Source organism: Tenrec ecaudatus, chromosome 1 (genome assembly GCF_050624435.1).
Source record: "Tenrec ecaudatus isolate mTenEca1 chromosome 1, mTenEca1.hap1, whole genome shotgun sequence".
Lineage (NCBI taxonomy): Eukaryota > Metazoa > Chordata > Mammalia > Afrosoricida > Tenrecidae > Tenrec > Tenrec ecaudatus.
In genome coordinates this window covers 193,778,256-193,791,354 of record NC_134530.1, presented here as the reverse complement: position 1 = coordinate 193,791,354, position 13,099 = coordinate 193,778,256, and the positions used below count along the sequence as shown (strand labels likewise).

Sequence of the window (13,099 nt, the reverse complement as noted above, 5' to 3'; positions counted from 1 at the left end):
CAGCCCCCATCCCAGCTGCCGGGGGCAAATCACCCCACCTGCTCCACCCCATGCTGAGGCCGTCTGAGCAGAGGGAAGAGGTTGGAGGAAAAACCCCCAAATCGGATTGTGGCTCCTGCTTCCCCTTAATGAGGTTCATTATCAGCAGCTCTGATCCTCCCAAAGCTGAGCCAGTGGATTAGGAGCAGTCCCTAATACTTTGGACGGACTCCTCCGGGCTGAGCGACCAGCATGGGGGTGGGGGGGGAAGAGGGGGTTCCCACAGGCACACATCCAGCCCTTTCCTTGACTAGAGGCAGAGGTATGCACATAGGTATCGTGAGCAGGGCTGGGGGAACAGAAACAGGTGTTCCCTGGGACAGGCGGTCGCCCAGAGCCTGGTTCTGGCACACCTGGAGTCTGCTGGCACTGGTGGCCCAGAGGGCTCCACAGTGGATTGCCAGGTAAGGCTGCACTTGGCATACCCCAGGCCGGCTGAACTGAACGCGAGGCCTTTAGGCAGCAAGTGAGTGGACATACATACTGATGTGTGCTTTACTGAAAATAATTTATTCCCGCGCCCCAGCAGAGGGGAGAGTGGGGAAGGCACGGGTTCATAGAGTTTCCCTCCACCTGCTGGGAAGTGGGGTGTGGAGGACAGCCCCCCAATACCCCTGCCCAGCACCCTTTGCATTCAAAGATCAGCATCTATTCTGGAAGCCAAAAGAGGGGGTGGAGCCCAGGAGGGAGAAGCCAAAGCACTTTTCAAAGTAACCATCCTCACTCCAAAGCCAAGCCACCCACTGCCTTCCTCCATCAAGCCCCACCACGCCAGCCACCGCCTGCAGCCCAGCCACTGCCACCCACCTTCCGATGAGGTAGCTTCTCCCTGCAGCACGGGAGCTGAGGCTTCCAGCAACCACCTGAAGCCACACCCCACCCAAGAGGTCTGAGGGGCAGAGGAAGGGCAGGTCTGCCTTCCTCTTCCTCTCTGGTGCAGACAGCCCTGGAATGCCTGCCCCACCCAGGGGACCCCCTCTGGATGGAGAGCCTCCCTTGCCCAGTTTAGGGCTAAGATCAAGCGGGAGATGTTAAGGTTGCAGCAAGGCATGAGTGGGGCAGGGCTACAAACAAGCGGAGAAACAGTGATGCTGGGTCAGGGGCCCGGGTCTGAGCCCCTGGGACTCACTGCCCCAGGCTGCACCCCAGCCCTGCTTTTAGGTGGCTCTGGCCCCTGGAGCTATGTCGGCACCCTCTTCCCAGAAGGCCCAAGGAGGTTCACTAGAGCAAGTGGCTTCCCTGGACCTCCTGTTCTCCTGGGCTGGGAAGGAGGGGAGCAGGGGTGGGGGAGGGAGGCTGCGGCTGGAAGTGCCTCACAGAGAGCCGCTCCCTGTCCTGCCTCCCTGGGTTGTGGGTCAGGCTGCGGAGTGGCCGGTGCGGCCCTTCAGAACCCTCATTCTGGCCCGGAAGTAGATGTACACGGCCAGCAGGCCCAGGAAGGACAGGGAGTAGAGCCCCAAACACAGGCTGATGTCCAGGTGGGAGAAGCCCCCTTCCAGCACCTGCAGCCACTGGCCTCGGCCCCGCCCAGCTCTGGGCTCAGGCTCCCCATCAGGGATGCTGGCCAGCTGTTTGGAGCGCCGGCCTACGTGGTGCCTCAGCCCCGAAGGGTCCCTGGGCTCAGCCAGGAGGTCGGCCAGCAGCAGGGCCCCCGTGTCCCGCTTGCTCAAGTGCCGCTGCCCCTCGAGTTCCTCGGGCTCATCCTCCGGGAGTGCCGCCGTAGGTTCAGGGGGCCCCTGGTCCGGTGCACCACTGATCATATCCAGGCCACGGCCCGGTGCATGCGCGAGACCTGGCCCTGGCTGCTCAGCTGGAACATCTGGAACGGTGAGTCTGGGGGCCTCCGTGCCTGGGCCCCTGGTGATGGAGGCCTCGCGAGGACCCAGAGTTGTGTTCCCCATCTCCAGCTCCGGGGTGCCTGCCCTCCGCTCCCCAGCAGCCCGGAGGTCGGGCTCAGCACGAGGAAGGCCCAGGACTAGGTTCCGAGGGGAAAAGTGGGCCTTGAGGAAGCCAAGGGTGGCGCCCAGGTCCCAGACGGGGTCACCCTGCAGCTCGTTGTGGCAGGCAGTGCAGAGTTCACGGGGGGGCCACGGCACCTTGGGGAACTGGGGGTCCTCACTGGGGGCACCTGGGGAGAAAAGCACACACAGCCGGCGGTGACACCTGGGCCCACCCAGATGCCCTCCTCCCTCACAGGCGCCCCCACTGGTCTGAGCCCTTAGGTTAGATGTGGGAGGGGCAGGACTCAGTGGCTTGTCTTGCAGCCTTTGGTCCGCTACTGGTGAGCTTTTAGAAATCTTAAAACAAAACAAAACAACAACAACAAAAACACTTTATACGGAGTATTTCTAGTCTACCCAGTGACAACAGATTACATCCCTAAGTAAATGACATATGTCTTTAAATACAAGAGTCGCTGTTCTTATTGACTTTAGAGCAGCGAACCTCAGCACCAAACCGATGGAGGGTGAGGGGGGACTGGCTAGGGCAGTGGTTCTCAACCTTCCTCATGCCGCGACCCTTGAATACAGTTCCTCATGTGGTGGTGACCCCCAATCATAACGTTATTTTTGTTGCTGCTTCATAACTGTCATTTTGCTACTGTGATGAACCCGGCGACCCCTGTGAAAGGACTGTTAGACCCCCAAAGGGGTCGAGACCCACAGGTTGAGAACTGCTGGGCTAGAGGCATTAAGTAGTTTCCTCCTCGGGTGGGTTCCTGGGGCCTGGATGGAGAAAAGTGGGGTCTGGGCGAGTCTGAGGGCTGCCTTGATCACAGGTGGGAGGGGGCCACACCAGAGGCCTGCGTCCAGCTCCCAGCCCCCAGCGCTCAGGGAAAGCCAATGTGTCCAGCTCTCTTGCCTGCTCCTAAATGTTTTCATAGGAAAATGGAAGCTGTCGGCCACGAGGACACAGCCGCCGCCACTGGCACCAACCATGTCAGAGTCAGAAAGCATGACTACCTCGGGAAGGGCAACAAGTAGCTGCCACGGGCTGAGTCCCAGTGGCCAGGCCTTGCCTAGTAGCGCTAGGCACAGACCTGCTAAAGGGCCGTAAAGGAGTCCTGGCGGCCCTGGGGGCAGGTGGTGGGCTGCAGCCCCTTGGGGGAGGGCATAGGTAAATGTCATCGTTTGACCAGAAAGGCCCAGCCAGAGAGGTACTGCCTTTGGTCACTTGGGGAGGGACCCCAGGCAGGGGCCTGTTCATGGCAGGTGGGCCCCTTTGCACTCTAACACGAGGTCACCGAGGTCATCGGGCTGGAGGGTTAAGTGGAGCTTTTTGTGACAGGGGCGGGGTAGAGCAGGGTGGGGTGGGGGAGAGAGCAGGCACGTGTCTTTTCAAAGTCCACCAGGAGGTCCCGGGAGATCAAGACCAAGTGCAGGCACTGCACCCACCACCTGCTCAGTTCAGCTCCTTTAACCTCCGCTCCACCCACCTCCCGGCCCAGGAAGCCTGTTGGCAGCCTCCTCACGGATGACCCAGCCCACTGTCCACAGATGGCTCCACTCCCCCGACCCCTTCATGCACTTGCCTGCTGACCCATTCAGATGCTGGCAGGGGTGGGGTGGGGTGGGGGGGGCGGTGGGAAAATCTTGTGAATAAGGAACGCAGAGAAGAAACGGCACCCCTTACGAGCAGCAGTCCCTATGCTTCCAGGAAGGATTAGTCTCTCTTTTCAGGCCATTCACACAGGATCCCCAGCCCCGGGATAGGGGGTGCAGCTCTCTCTGTCTGTCTGAGTAGGGGTTGCCAGCCAGGGAACAGGGCTGGAGTGGCAGGAGTTTTGGGGGCCCAGCAACCAGACAAGGGGCCTGGAGCAGGGTAAAGAACAGCTGTGGTGTTGGAAAACGGGTCTTATAGCATCCAAGCCTCAGTTTCCCCGTCTAGAAAATGGGGCTAAGGATACGGACATGCATCAAGAGGGCTGGCGAGCCCCAGAAGGGCTGAGAGCTGTGAGGCACTGTGGGACAGCGAGTGAACCCCTCCCCCACCTCTGGCCTCGGCGATGGTCCTCAGTACCTGCGAGGCGTGCGTTGACCTTGTTGTGGCCAGTCCAGAGCCAGAGCACGGCACCGTCCAGGCTGTCCACCCGGTGCATGGAGGCGGCCGCCATCTGCTCAAAGTGCTGGGCGCAGTCTCGACAGCCGAAGAAGTGGCGGACGTAGCCCCGGATGGCCTGGAGGACTTCCTGGGGCTTGGCTACAGGGAGAGAAGATGCTGTTAGTGGGAGGCGGGGGGTCTCTTCTGGTGCCTGCTCCTGCTGCCCCCACCACCATGCCCTCTACCGGTCACCTCACCCCCATGTCCACCAGGGTCACCCCTCCACTGGCCGCCCATGCCCAGTTTTTCCAGTATGGGACCGTCTTCTTGGCGCACCCCCCCTTTCAGGGACCACTTTAGAGTTGGCCCCACCCCTGTTCCTTTTCTCTGCCATTCATCCAAAAATCTGGCCGCTTGTTTGGGATGGAGTTCAAACTTTCCGGCAGGGTACCAGGCTCTTTATGAAGGGGCTGAAGAGGTGGGCAGGGTTCAGAGCACCCACTCACCAGCCTCACACCTGTTTGGCCCTACCAATGTTGGCCTCCCTGGTATCTTAACACTCTGATAACTCCATCCTGCCCTAAGCTGTTCGAATAACCTTAGCTTGTGTCCACTGGGCCCTCTGAACTGCCTCAGCCGGACCCTGAACACTCCCCATTGAAACCTGGCCCCTCCTGAAGGTACCTCAGGGCTCCAGGTAGAGCCAGCATTCTCCCTGCTGTCTGCAGTTCCAAGCTGCTGCTTCCAGCTGCAGAACCAGCCCTTGGAAAACCAATCTCCTAATTCCACCACCCTCCCCCCACTGCACTGCCCATGCCATACTCCCATTGCCGCCTCTCCCACCAACCCCAGTACAATATCCACTCTGGCCCGCCTCTCCGTTCCCACACTTCTCGGGCACCCCCACCCCCCACCTTCTCCTGCATCCTCTTCAGGTGGCCCATGGCCAGCTCTATCTCCAGATATTCTGCTGGCTTGCACACAGCCTCCCCTCACCTTCTTTTGGACTTCTTTCTTTATTGAACCATCCATATTCTCTGAATCCAGTTCATTCCGAATGGTGAAGACACTCACAGTAAAGAGAGCCCGTGCTGCCCCCACACCTCCCACGGTGGTGAGGTATGTCTTAGGGTTGGGTAGGTTAGGGTTAGGGTTGGGTAGGTTAGGGTTAATTAGGTGGTGGTGGGTTAGGGTTATGTGGTGGTGGGTTAAGGTTAGGTGGTACTGGGCAGGTTAGGGCTGGGTGGTTGTGGGTTAGGGTTAGGTAGTAATGGGTAGGTTAGGGTTAGGTGGTGGTGGGTGGGTTAGGATTAGGTGGTGGTGGGTTAGGGTTAGGTGGTGGTGAGTGGGTTAGGGTTAGGTGGTGGTGGGTGGGTTAGGGTTAGGTGGTGGTGGTTAGGTTAGGGTTAGGTGGTGGTGGGTGGGTTAGGGTTAGGTGGTGGTGGTTAGGTTAGGGTTAGGTGGTGGTGGGTGGGTTAGGGTTAGGTGGTGGTGGTTAGGTTAGGGTTAGGTGGTGGTGGGTGGGTTAGGGTTAGGTGGTGGTGGTTAGGTTAGGGTTAGGTGGTGGTGGGTGGGTTAGGGTTAGGTGGTGGTGGGTGGGTTAGGGTTAGGTGGTGATGGTTAGGTTAGGGTTAGGTGGTGGTAGGTTAGGGTTAGGTGGTGGTGAGTAGGTTAGTTAGGATTAGGTGGTGGTGGGTGGGTTAGGATTAGGTGGTGGTGGGTGGGTTAGGGTTAGGTGGTGGTGGGTGGGTTAGGGTTAGGTGGTGATGGTTAGGTTAGGGTTAGGTGGTGGTGGGTTAGGGTTAGGTGGTGGTGAGTGGGTTAGTTAGGATTAGGTGGTGGTGAGTGGGTTAGGGTTAGGTGGTGGTGAGTGGGTTAGGGTTAGGTGGTGGTGGGTGGGTTAGGGTTAGGTGGTGGTGGGTGGGTTAGGGTTAGGTGGTGGTGGGTGGGTTAGGGTTAGGTGGTGGTGGGTGGGTTAGGATTAGGTGGTGGTGGGTGGGTTAGGGTTAGGTGGTGGTGGGTGGGTTAGGGTTAGGTGGTGATGGTTAGGTTAGGGTTAGGTGGTGGTGGGTTAGGGTTAGGTGGTGGTGAGTGGGTTAGTTAGGATTAGGTGGTGGTGGGTGGGTTAGGGTTAGGGTTAGGTGGTGGTGAGTGGGTTAGGGTTAGGGTTAGGTGGTGGTGGGTTAGGATTAGGTGGTGGTGGGTGGGTTGGGGTTAAGTAGTGGTGAGTGGGTTAGAGTTAGGGTCAGGGTTAGGTGGCGGTGGGTGGCGCCTCCCAGTGGCTCTGAGTAAGTGTAAGTGAGCGTAGGTAGGTTGGCGCCCCGTCCACCTCAGAGGCCTCTGCCCCTGTTCATGGACCCTCTGCTCTACTGGACTCGATGCCTGTATTACTGTCATCACCCCCGTGTTTTCCACCCAGTGACTCTCCACCGTGGCAGATGCTGATGGAGATGCCCTGTCTCTGCCACCTCTCGGCAGCATGACCTTGGGTCCTTGAAACTCTTCTCTTTGTGGCACCTTAGTGCCCACTACTTCGGTCTCCTCTGCTGGTGTCTCTTCCTCCACCTCCTGCGGCAGGGGTCTAGAGGCTGCCATGCCGAGCTCAGTGCTCAGCCCTGTTCGCCCTCTACCTGCCCACTGGAGAGCTCATCCAGTCTGCGGCTTTCCATTTCCTCAATATGCTAATGACCACACCATTCCCATCTTTCTTTATCCTGGGTCTTCCCAGGATGTCTAACAGGCACAAGCCTAATCCCCACCCACACAACTGACTCCCTCAACTCACAACCCATTTCTCAGCACGCAGGGACGTCACCCACCAGACACTCGGGCCCAACACAGAGGCTGACCCACATCTCTGGTCCACGTACCCAGTATCTGCTCTCCCTTCACAACACTCCCGAATCTGACTTCTTCCACCGACACACAGACTCTCTGAGTGCAAGCTACCGCGAGCTCTCCAGGACGTTCCCACAACTTCCGAACTGGCCATCTGCCCCCACCATGCCCGCTGGAGCCCACTGCCCATCAGCAGCAAACCGCCCCTGCCCCTCCCATGTGGCAATGCTTCAGAGCTACTTGCTAGCAGAAGCGGAGCTCCAGCCCCCTGGTCTGGCCCTCCCAGCCTGCTCGCCCTTGCTCACCTCCACTCCCTGCTGCCCTCCTGGCCACTGTCTGCTCTCTGCCCCTGCTGAGAGGCCTGATGCTGGGGGTCCTCACCCAGGTGCCTCCCATCACCCAGGCCTCAGAGGAGTCACGCCACACTCCTTCCCTCCCTTGCTCCCTGGGCTGCCCACTTGTCTCTGTCTTCCCAACATTCACCATCCTCCGGGAAGCTGTGTGTGTGTGTATCTGTCTGCCCCCGCCAGTGGCCACTGCAGTATCAGCCCCTGAGGGCAACCCCAGCACCTGGCATTTGCCCAGTCCACTCCCTCCCTGGGCTGACTCCTTTCTACAAGAGTCCAACTCTCAGGCTGCCTCCTCTGGGAGTACTTGCTGCCCCTTCTACCCACACGCCCCCTACCCTTGCCTTTGGCTCTTGGCCCTGGGCAGCTCCAGGGCAGCTCTCTGCCCTCCCTGCCTTGCAGCAGGCAGCCCACAGGGCAGGGCCTGCCTCCTTCCCACCTGACCCCTCAGTAAAGATGTGCCCAATCATTCAATCGAGCAGGTGAGGCAGTGTGGTCCTCCAAAGCCGCGGGAGGAGGGCATGTGTGCTCATTTGCGCTTCAGCGGGACAGCAGACACAACTGATCAGACCACATGACTTCAGTTTTGTCGGTTGTGCAAGAAACAGGAACTATCAAAGAGACAATCTCGATTTTTCATTAAGCCTGAAATCAAAGCAAGCCCTGGGAAAGGTGCCTCAAGTCTGGGGTGGGGGTGCTTTCTTGACCACTGCTGCCGAGGCACGAGTGAGGGCAGGGGCAGGCCTGGCTGAGTTCTCAGGATCTCCCCGTCCTGGAGGACGGTGTGCACTGACTGGGCGTGACCAGCTGCACGTGGACAATGCCCACTGGAGAACCACAATGGTCTGCCCAGCCACTCAATGCCCACCTGCTGCAGGGAGCCGCCTGCTCCTCGTCCTCACTGAGGAGCAGGACTGGGTCTGAGGGACAGGGCTGGACAGGCCCTGACTTACCTGTCTCTTGTGGATGGTATAAATGATGCCGAGTTGCCTGCACGGTCAGGAAGTGGAAGAGGACCCACAGAGAGCAGGGAAAGCCCCGGAAATGGGGCTCACTGCCCTGGCAGCCAACCCAGTTCACCTTCTTGATGATAACAGTGTTCTGCGGGACACACATAAGCAGATCTGAGTGTGGCTCTGGAGGGGGGTAAGCCTTGGTGTCAGAGAGGGCTGCACGGTGGGCTCCTAATGCAAGGTCAGCAGCTTTGAGGGGGAAAGACAAGGCTTTCTACTCCCATTAAGAGTTACTGTCTTGGAAACCCAGAGGCGGTTCCACCCTGTGTCAGGGCTGCTATGAGGCACAGTGGATGGGCCAGGGAGGACATGCTGAGCAACTGGAAGCCCTTGGAGGAGGCAGGGAGTAGGGGCTAACGATCTGGGGTCTCCACGTGCACAACAAGGAGGCTGGACCTATACTTCCAGCCAGATATAAACGTAAACTCGATGTCCCAAATATAACCCACTGCCACTGAGTCAGTTCCAACCCAGAGTGACCCTGGAGGGCAAAGAACTGCCCCGTGGGTGTCTGAGGACTGCACATCTTACAGCAGTAGAGAGCTTGATCTTTCTCCGGAGGAGTGGCTGGTGGTTTCGAACTGCTGACCACCCAAGCTCCTTGCCCTAAATCTAAGAGCCAAAGTTATAAGAAAACTCTTAGAAGGAAACACGGATATAAAATTTTAAAACTGTGTTTTGACAGTGAATTCTTATATGTGATACCAAAATATGAATAAATAGAGACAAAATAGATAAAGCAGACTTTATCAAAATTTAAAATGTTTTTGCATCAAAGGACTTTTCAATAGAGTAAAGAGACTAGCTATGGATTTGAGACAACATCTGGGACCTGTACACAGAGAGAGGTGTACATTCACACTAATCTCCCCGGTGGCACAGCAGTGACCAGCTTGGCTGGTAATCTGTTCCTGTAACGACTACAGCCTGAGACACTCTATGGGGGCAGTTCTACTGTCTATAGGGTAACTGCGAGTCAGAATCGACGGGACAGTACACAACCTGAGCATATGTATTTACACACATGCACCAAGTGGTGTTATGATCTCAGGTATGTTGCCCACCTGAACCTCTTAAGCTCAGTTTCTCCATCTGCTGGATGGGGGTAGCAGTATCTGCCTACCATGAATGTAATGAGAACTCCATGAGACTGGCATGTAGAGAGCTGAGCACATAGCGAGCACACGGTTGGGTACACTGCCTGGTACACAGTGAGAGCCCAGGCTAGGAATTTTTAACGGCAGACCCCGACCACGATGGCTGCTTCCTCCGGAATGGCAACTGGTAAAGTGAGGCCAGAGGGCACTGTGTTAAGTCCTCCCCTTCCATAAATGTCCAGGAGGGCAAGGCGGTCTGATCTCACCTCTTTTCTGTTGTCCAGGGCGGCTTTGAAAGAGCTGTAGGGGATTTTACTCCGCTGCTGTCTCCTGAGCCAGTCGCTGGTGGAGCGCAGGAAGTTCTGGACTAAGGGCTGGCCAGGGTAGTACTACAGGGAAGAAGCAGAGCCGGCGAGTGAGGACTCCTGCAGGTCCCTCCCGCAGCCCTGGGAACTGGGTCAAGGCCACCCTTCAGCATGCTTCACGAGCACCCAGACAACCTTCCATGTGAGACACCAATGTGGATCCCACACTGCTTTTCGCTGGGGTATCGGGTAAGGCTGGGACCCCGTTGGGAGAGGAGAGAGGCTCTGAGTAGGGCTAGATGACCCCCATCTCAAAGCCCCGGGTTCCAGTGGTGACCCCTGGCCTGTGCCAGCCATGGAAGAAGGGCTGAGCCCTTGCGCTGCTCTCCAGGGGCTGCTGGGAATGCTGGGAGGCCAGCTCCTCCAGGTGGCCTTTGGACAGGGCAGTTGACTTGATGACTGAGTGATGGGCTGGGCTGGGCTGGGCTGGCCAACGGCCTTCCATTTGTATTCCATGGGAGGCTGGCAGGGACAAGGTAGATCAGGGGCTTGTAGCCAAGATCTAAATCTTGATGGTAACTCCTAGTAGTCTCCGAGGGACGTGAAAAGCTCCTCTGACCATAAGTCAACTCCAATCTGATTAGTATCAGCACTTTGAAACCACAGGACCCCAGGGAGGAGGTTCTGTCTAAGGCGCATGTGTGCGCATGAACAGAGGAGAGGGATGCAGCAGACGGCAGCTCTGACAAACCCAAGCAGAGGGGCCCAGGGGTGGCCCAGGGGACACTCACAGAGGAGCAAGAACAATGGGAAGGGCTATGAGGAGGAGGCTCAGGAGAAAGGCACAACTACTCAGAGAAAGAAACACTAACAGGAGGTCGTGCAATAACCTTATCAAAGCCCTGGGGCTAGACACCATTCCAGGTGACTGGGAAGGGTCCTATGCCTGGACACAGGACTGGGCTCTATCCTGGTTAGCTGGCACATCCCGGTGGGGCGCACAGCACAAATTTACAGCCTGAAGTCAGCGTTTCTCATTGACCTTCAGCGCCCCCGCCTCCCCCCAACCCTGACTTGGAACCTTCCTCTTTCTAGGGCCAGGGTGTCAGGGGACAGATGAATTAAGGGGTTCAGGCTGATGGCAGTGGGCCTCTGAGGCCTGAACCAAGAAGCCATGGTGGGTGCACGCCACCCAGTGGTCAGTCCCTGCCCAGCATGCACATGGATGGCAAGGAGGGACCCACAGGCCGAAGTGCCTCCTGAGGTCATGTGGCCCACCCCCTCTCCTCTCTCAGGGGAAAGGCACAGGTTAACTTGGAAGTGAGTGGGCTATTCACTGGCCCGAGGGCCCTGGACAAGGTGCTTCACCTCTCTGGGCCATTTCTCACCTAGAGCGAGGCGATCCAGCACCCACCCCTCTGGCGTTTGTCAGAGAGAAGACCAGCTGAGACACAGACAGCTGTGCACCATGCCAGCATCCCCCAGCACGGCCCCTGCGCTTGTCTCTGCATGTAGACACGGGGACACGGTCTAGCTCAGCCAGAGCATCTCAGAGCCGGTCCGAGGGCCCCTGGATTTCCTGCTAGGCTCCCCTCTGATGGTCACTGTGGGGGCCTGCCTTTAGCCCACAAGCACACCCCTTAAAGTGGGTCAGAGTCCCCCCACAAACCAAAATGAAGGCAGCTTTGAGCAGGGCTGAGGGAAGCAGGTGGCACCTGGGATGATGCCCCAGAGCCCAGGGCTGGGGAACAGTGAGGGGCACCTGGAAGCACCTCAGCACACATAACCCCTTGTGGCCTTCTGGGAGCCAGCCTCGGGCTGCAGGCAGCTGTGGACCCAAGTGGCCTCCAAGGCATGGTCTCTGGTGCCAAGATAGGGTTAGGCCGTGGTGAGGGGCCCTGCTGCGGCACTGCTCACAGGGCGGTCTCAGGCCATCAGACACCCACATGCCGGATAGGGCAGGATTGCTGAGGTGGGCCAAGAGTCCCAGGAGGGAAAGGCACAAATCACCCCAAGGTAGCCACCCCAGCTGTCCGCAGAAAGCTGGCCCCCAAGCCAGGAGCAAATGGTCAGCAGGCAGCCTCCAGGGAGCCCTTGGCCTTCAGCAGGGCAGCAGGACGGGACAGTGGTCTGGGACCGGCGAGAAGGAACATGGAGGGGAGGAGGGTGCTGTAGAGGGAGGTAGCAGCCCTTGGCTAGCCGTCAGAGGAGCAGGCAGAGAAGGAAGCCCACCCTCCTGAGCCCCACTCTGGCCATAACACCTCGGGACTGGGAGACCAAGGCCGGCCACTCTCCCTCCCTCCCGAGCCTTTAAAATGGGGTGGAGCAGAGGGCCACCCCAGAGAGGTTCAAAGGGTTACACGACAGGCTCGGAAGTGGAAGGGAGACAGCATGCAGCGGCCCTTGCCAGGAAACCACATGGCCAGGAGCCAGGGGCCCAGTCAGAACTTCCTTTGCTCGGAGGCCCCAGGCAGGGAGTGAGAGACCATGCTCTGGGGGCTCACACTGACAGGGAAGGACGGGGCCTGGAATCAGCTGGACTACTCCCAGGTGTCAGGGTGTCAGGGGCCTCTGTGGCAGGCCCTGGTGTGGGGCATGGCGGAGACTAGAAGGTAGCAGCCCATGCTGGGCTGGGAGTGCTGTGGGTCCAGCTGTCTGTCTGGCCAGACCATGCAGGAAGGTGCCTGGTGTGCAGGGCCAACAGTAACCACACAGGGAGGCCACAGCCCCGCTCACCTTGGCCAGGACTGCCACAAACTTCTTCAGGGCCACCAGGCGCTGCCCTTCTAAGACCGAGAACTTGCCCACTTCCACCCGTAGGATGTAGTGCAGCGCAGATTCCAGGTCGGCCATGTAAATCTTGGAGCTGAAGACCCAGAGGGAGGCAGAGAGAGATGGGCATTAGCCACAGGTCAGGAGCAGGGAGAGGAGCGCCTGCAGGGGTCAGGGGAGGGAAGGGGCGGAGGGGCACTGCCAATGGTGGCCAGCTGTGTGCCCTTGGCTCAATTACTTACCGTCTCTGGGAGGACAGGTCGGATGGGATAGTAACAAATCCCTTACAGGAGGGTTAAACCAAAAGCCAAGCACTGGTTTCCTCACCAGCCCCCGGGCCAACCCCTCCTCCCACGATGCACTCAGGTGAGGCCGAGATGCTCAGAGAGGACAAACAGACAACAGGCACGCACACACAGGGGTTCGCTGCCCACCGGGGCAGGGGCTCAGCCTCAGGCTGGCTGCCTCCCCCTGCCCTTTATGCGGTGAGCCACCGGAAGGTGCTCTCTCTCTCTCTTCCTCGTGGTCCCAGCCTCCATTCCACAGTGAGCTGGCTGTGAGCTAGGCTCATCTCCCTGGGTCTCACTTAGCTTATCTGTAGGGTAAGCAAGGGACCCCTGCCCCCCCCCCCCACACACACACACCGC

General features: G+C 58.6%; 1 protein-coding gene across 1 annotated transcript in view; it reads right to left on the bottom strand.

Annotated features, from left to right (window-relative positions):
• Positions 1–528: 528 nt before the first annotated feature.
• Positions 529–13,099, bottom strand: part of QSOX1 (quiescin sulfhydryl oxidase 1) — a 42,587-nt gene continuing 30,016 nt past the window's right edge. The window contains exons 8-12 of the mRNA XM_075528039.1: positions 12,417–12,546; positions 9,642–9,764; positions 8,219–8,366; positions 4,060–4,239; positions 529–2,167 (exon numbers count right to left, since the gene is read on the bottom strand). Coding sequence (XP_075384154.1) covers positions 1,395–2,167; positions 4,060–4,239; positions 8,219–8,366; positions 9,642–9,764; positions 12,417–12,546 — 1,354 coding nt within the window. The 3' untranslated portion in view covers positions 529–1,394. The remainder of the gene's footprint in view (positions 2,168–4,059; positions 4,240–8,218; positions 8,367–9,641; positions 9,765–12,416; positions 12,547–13,099) is intronic.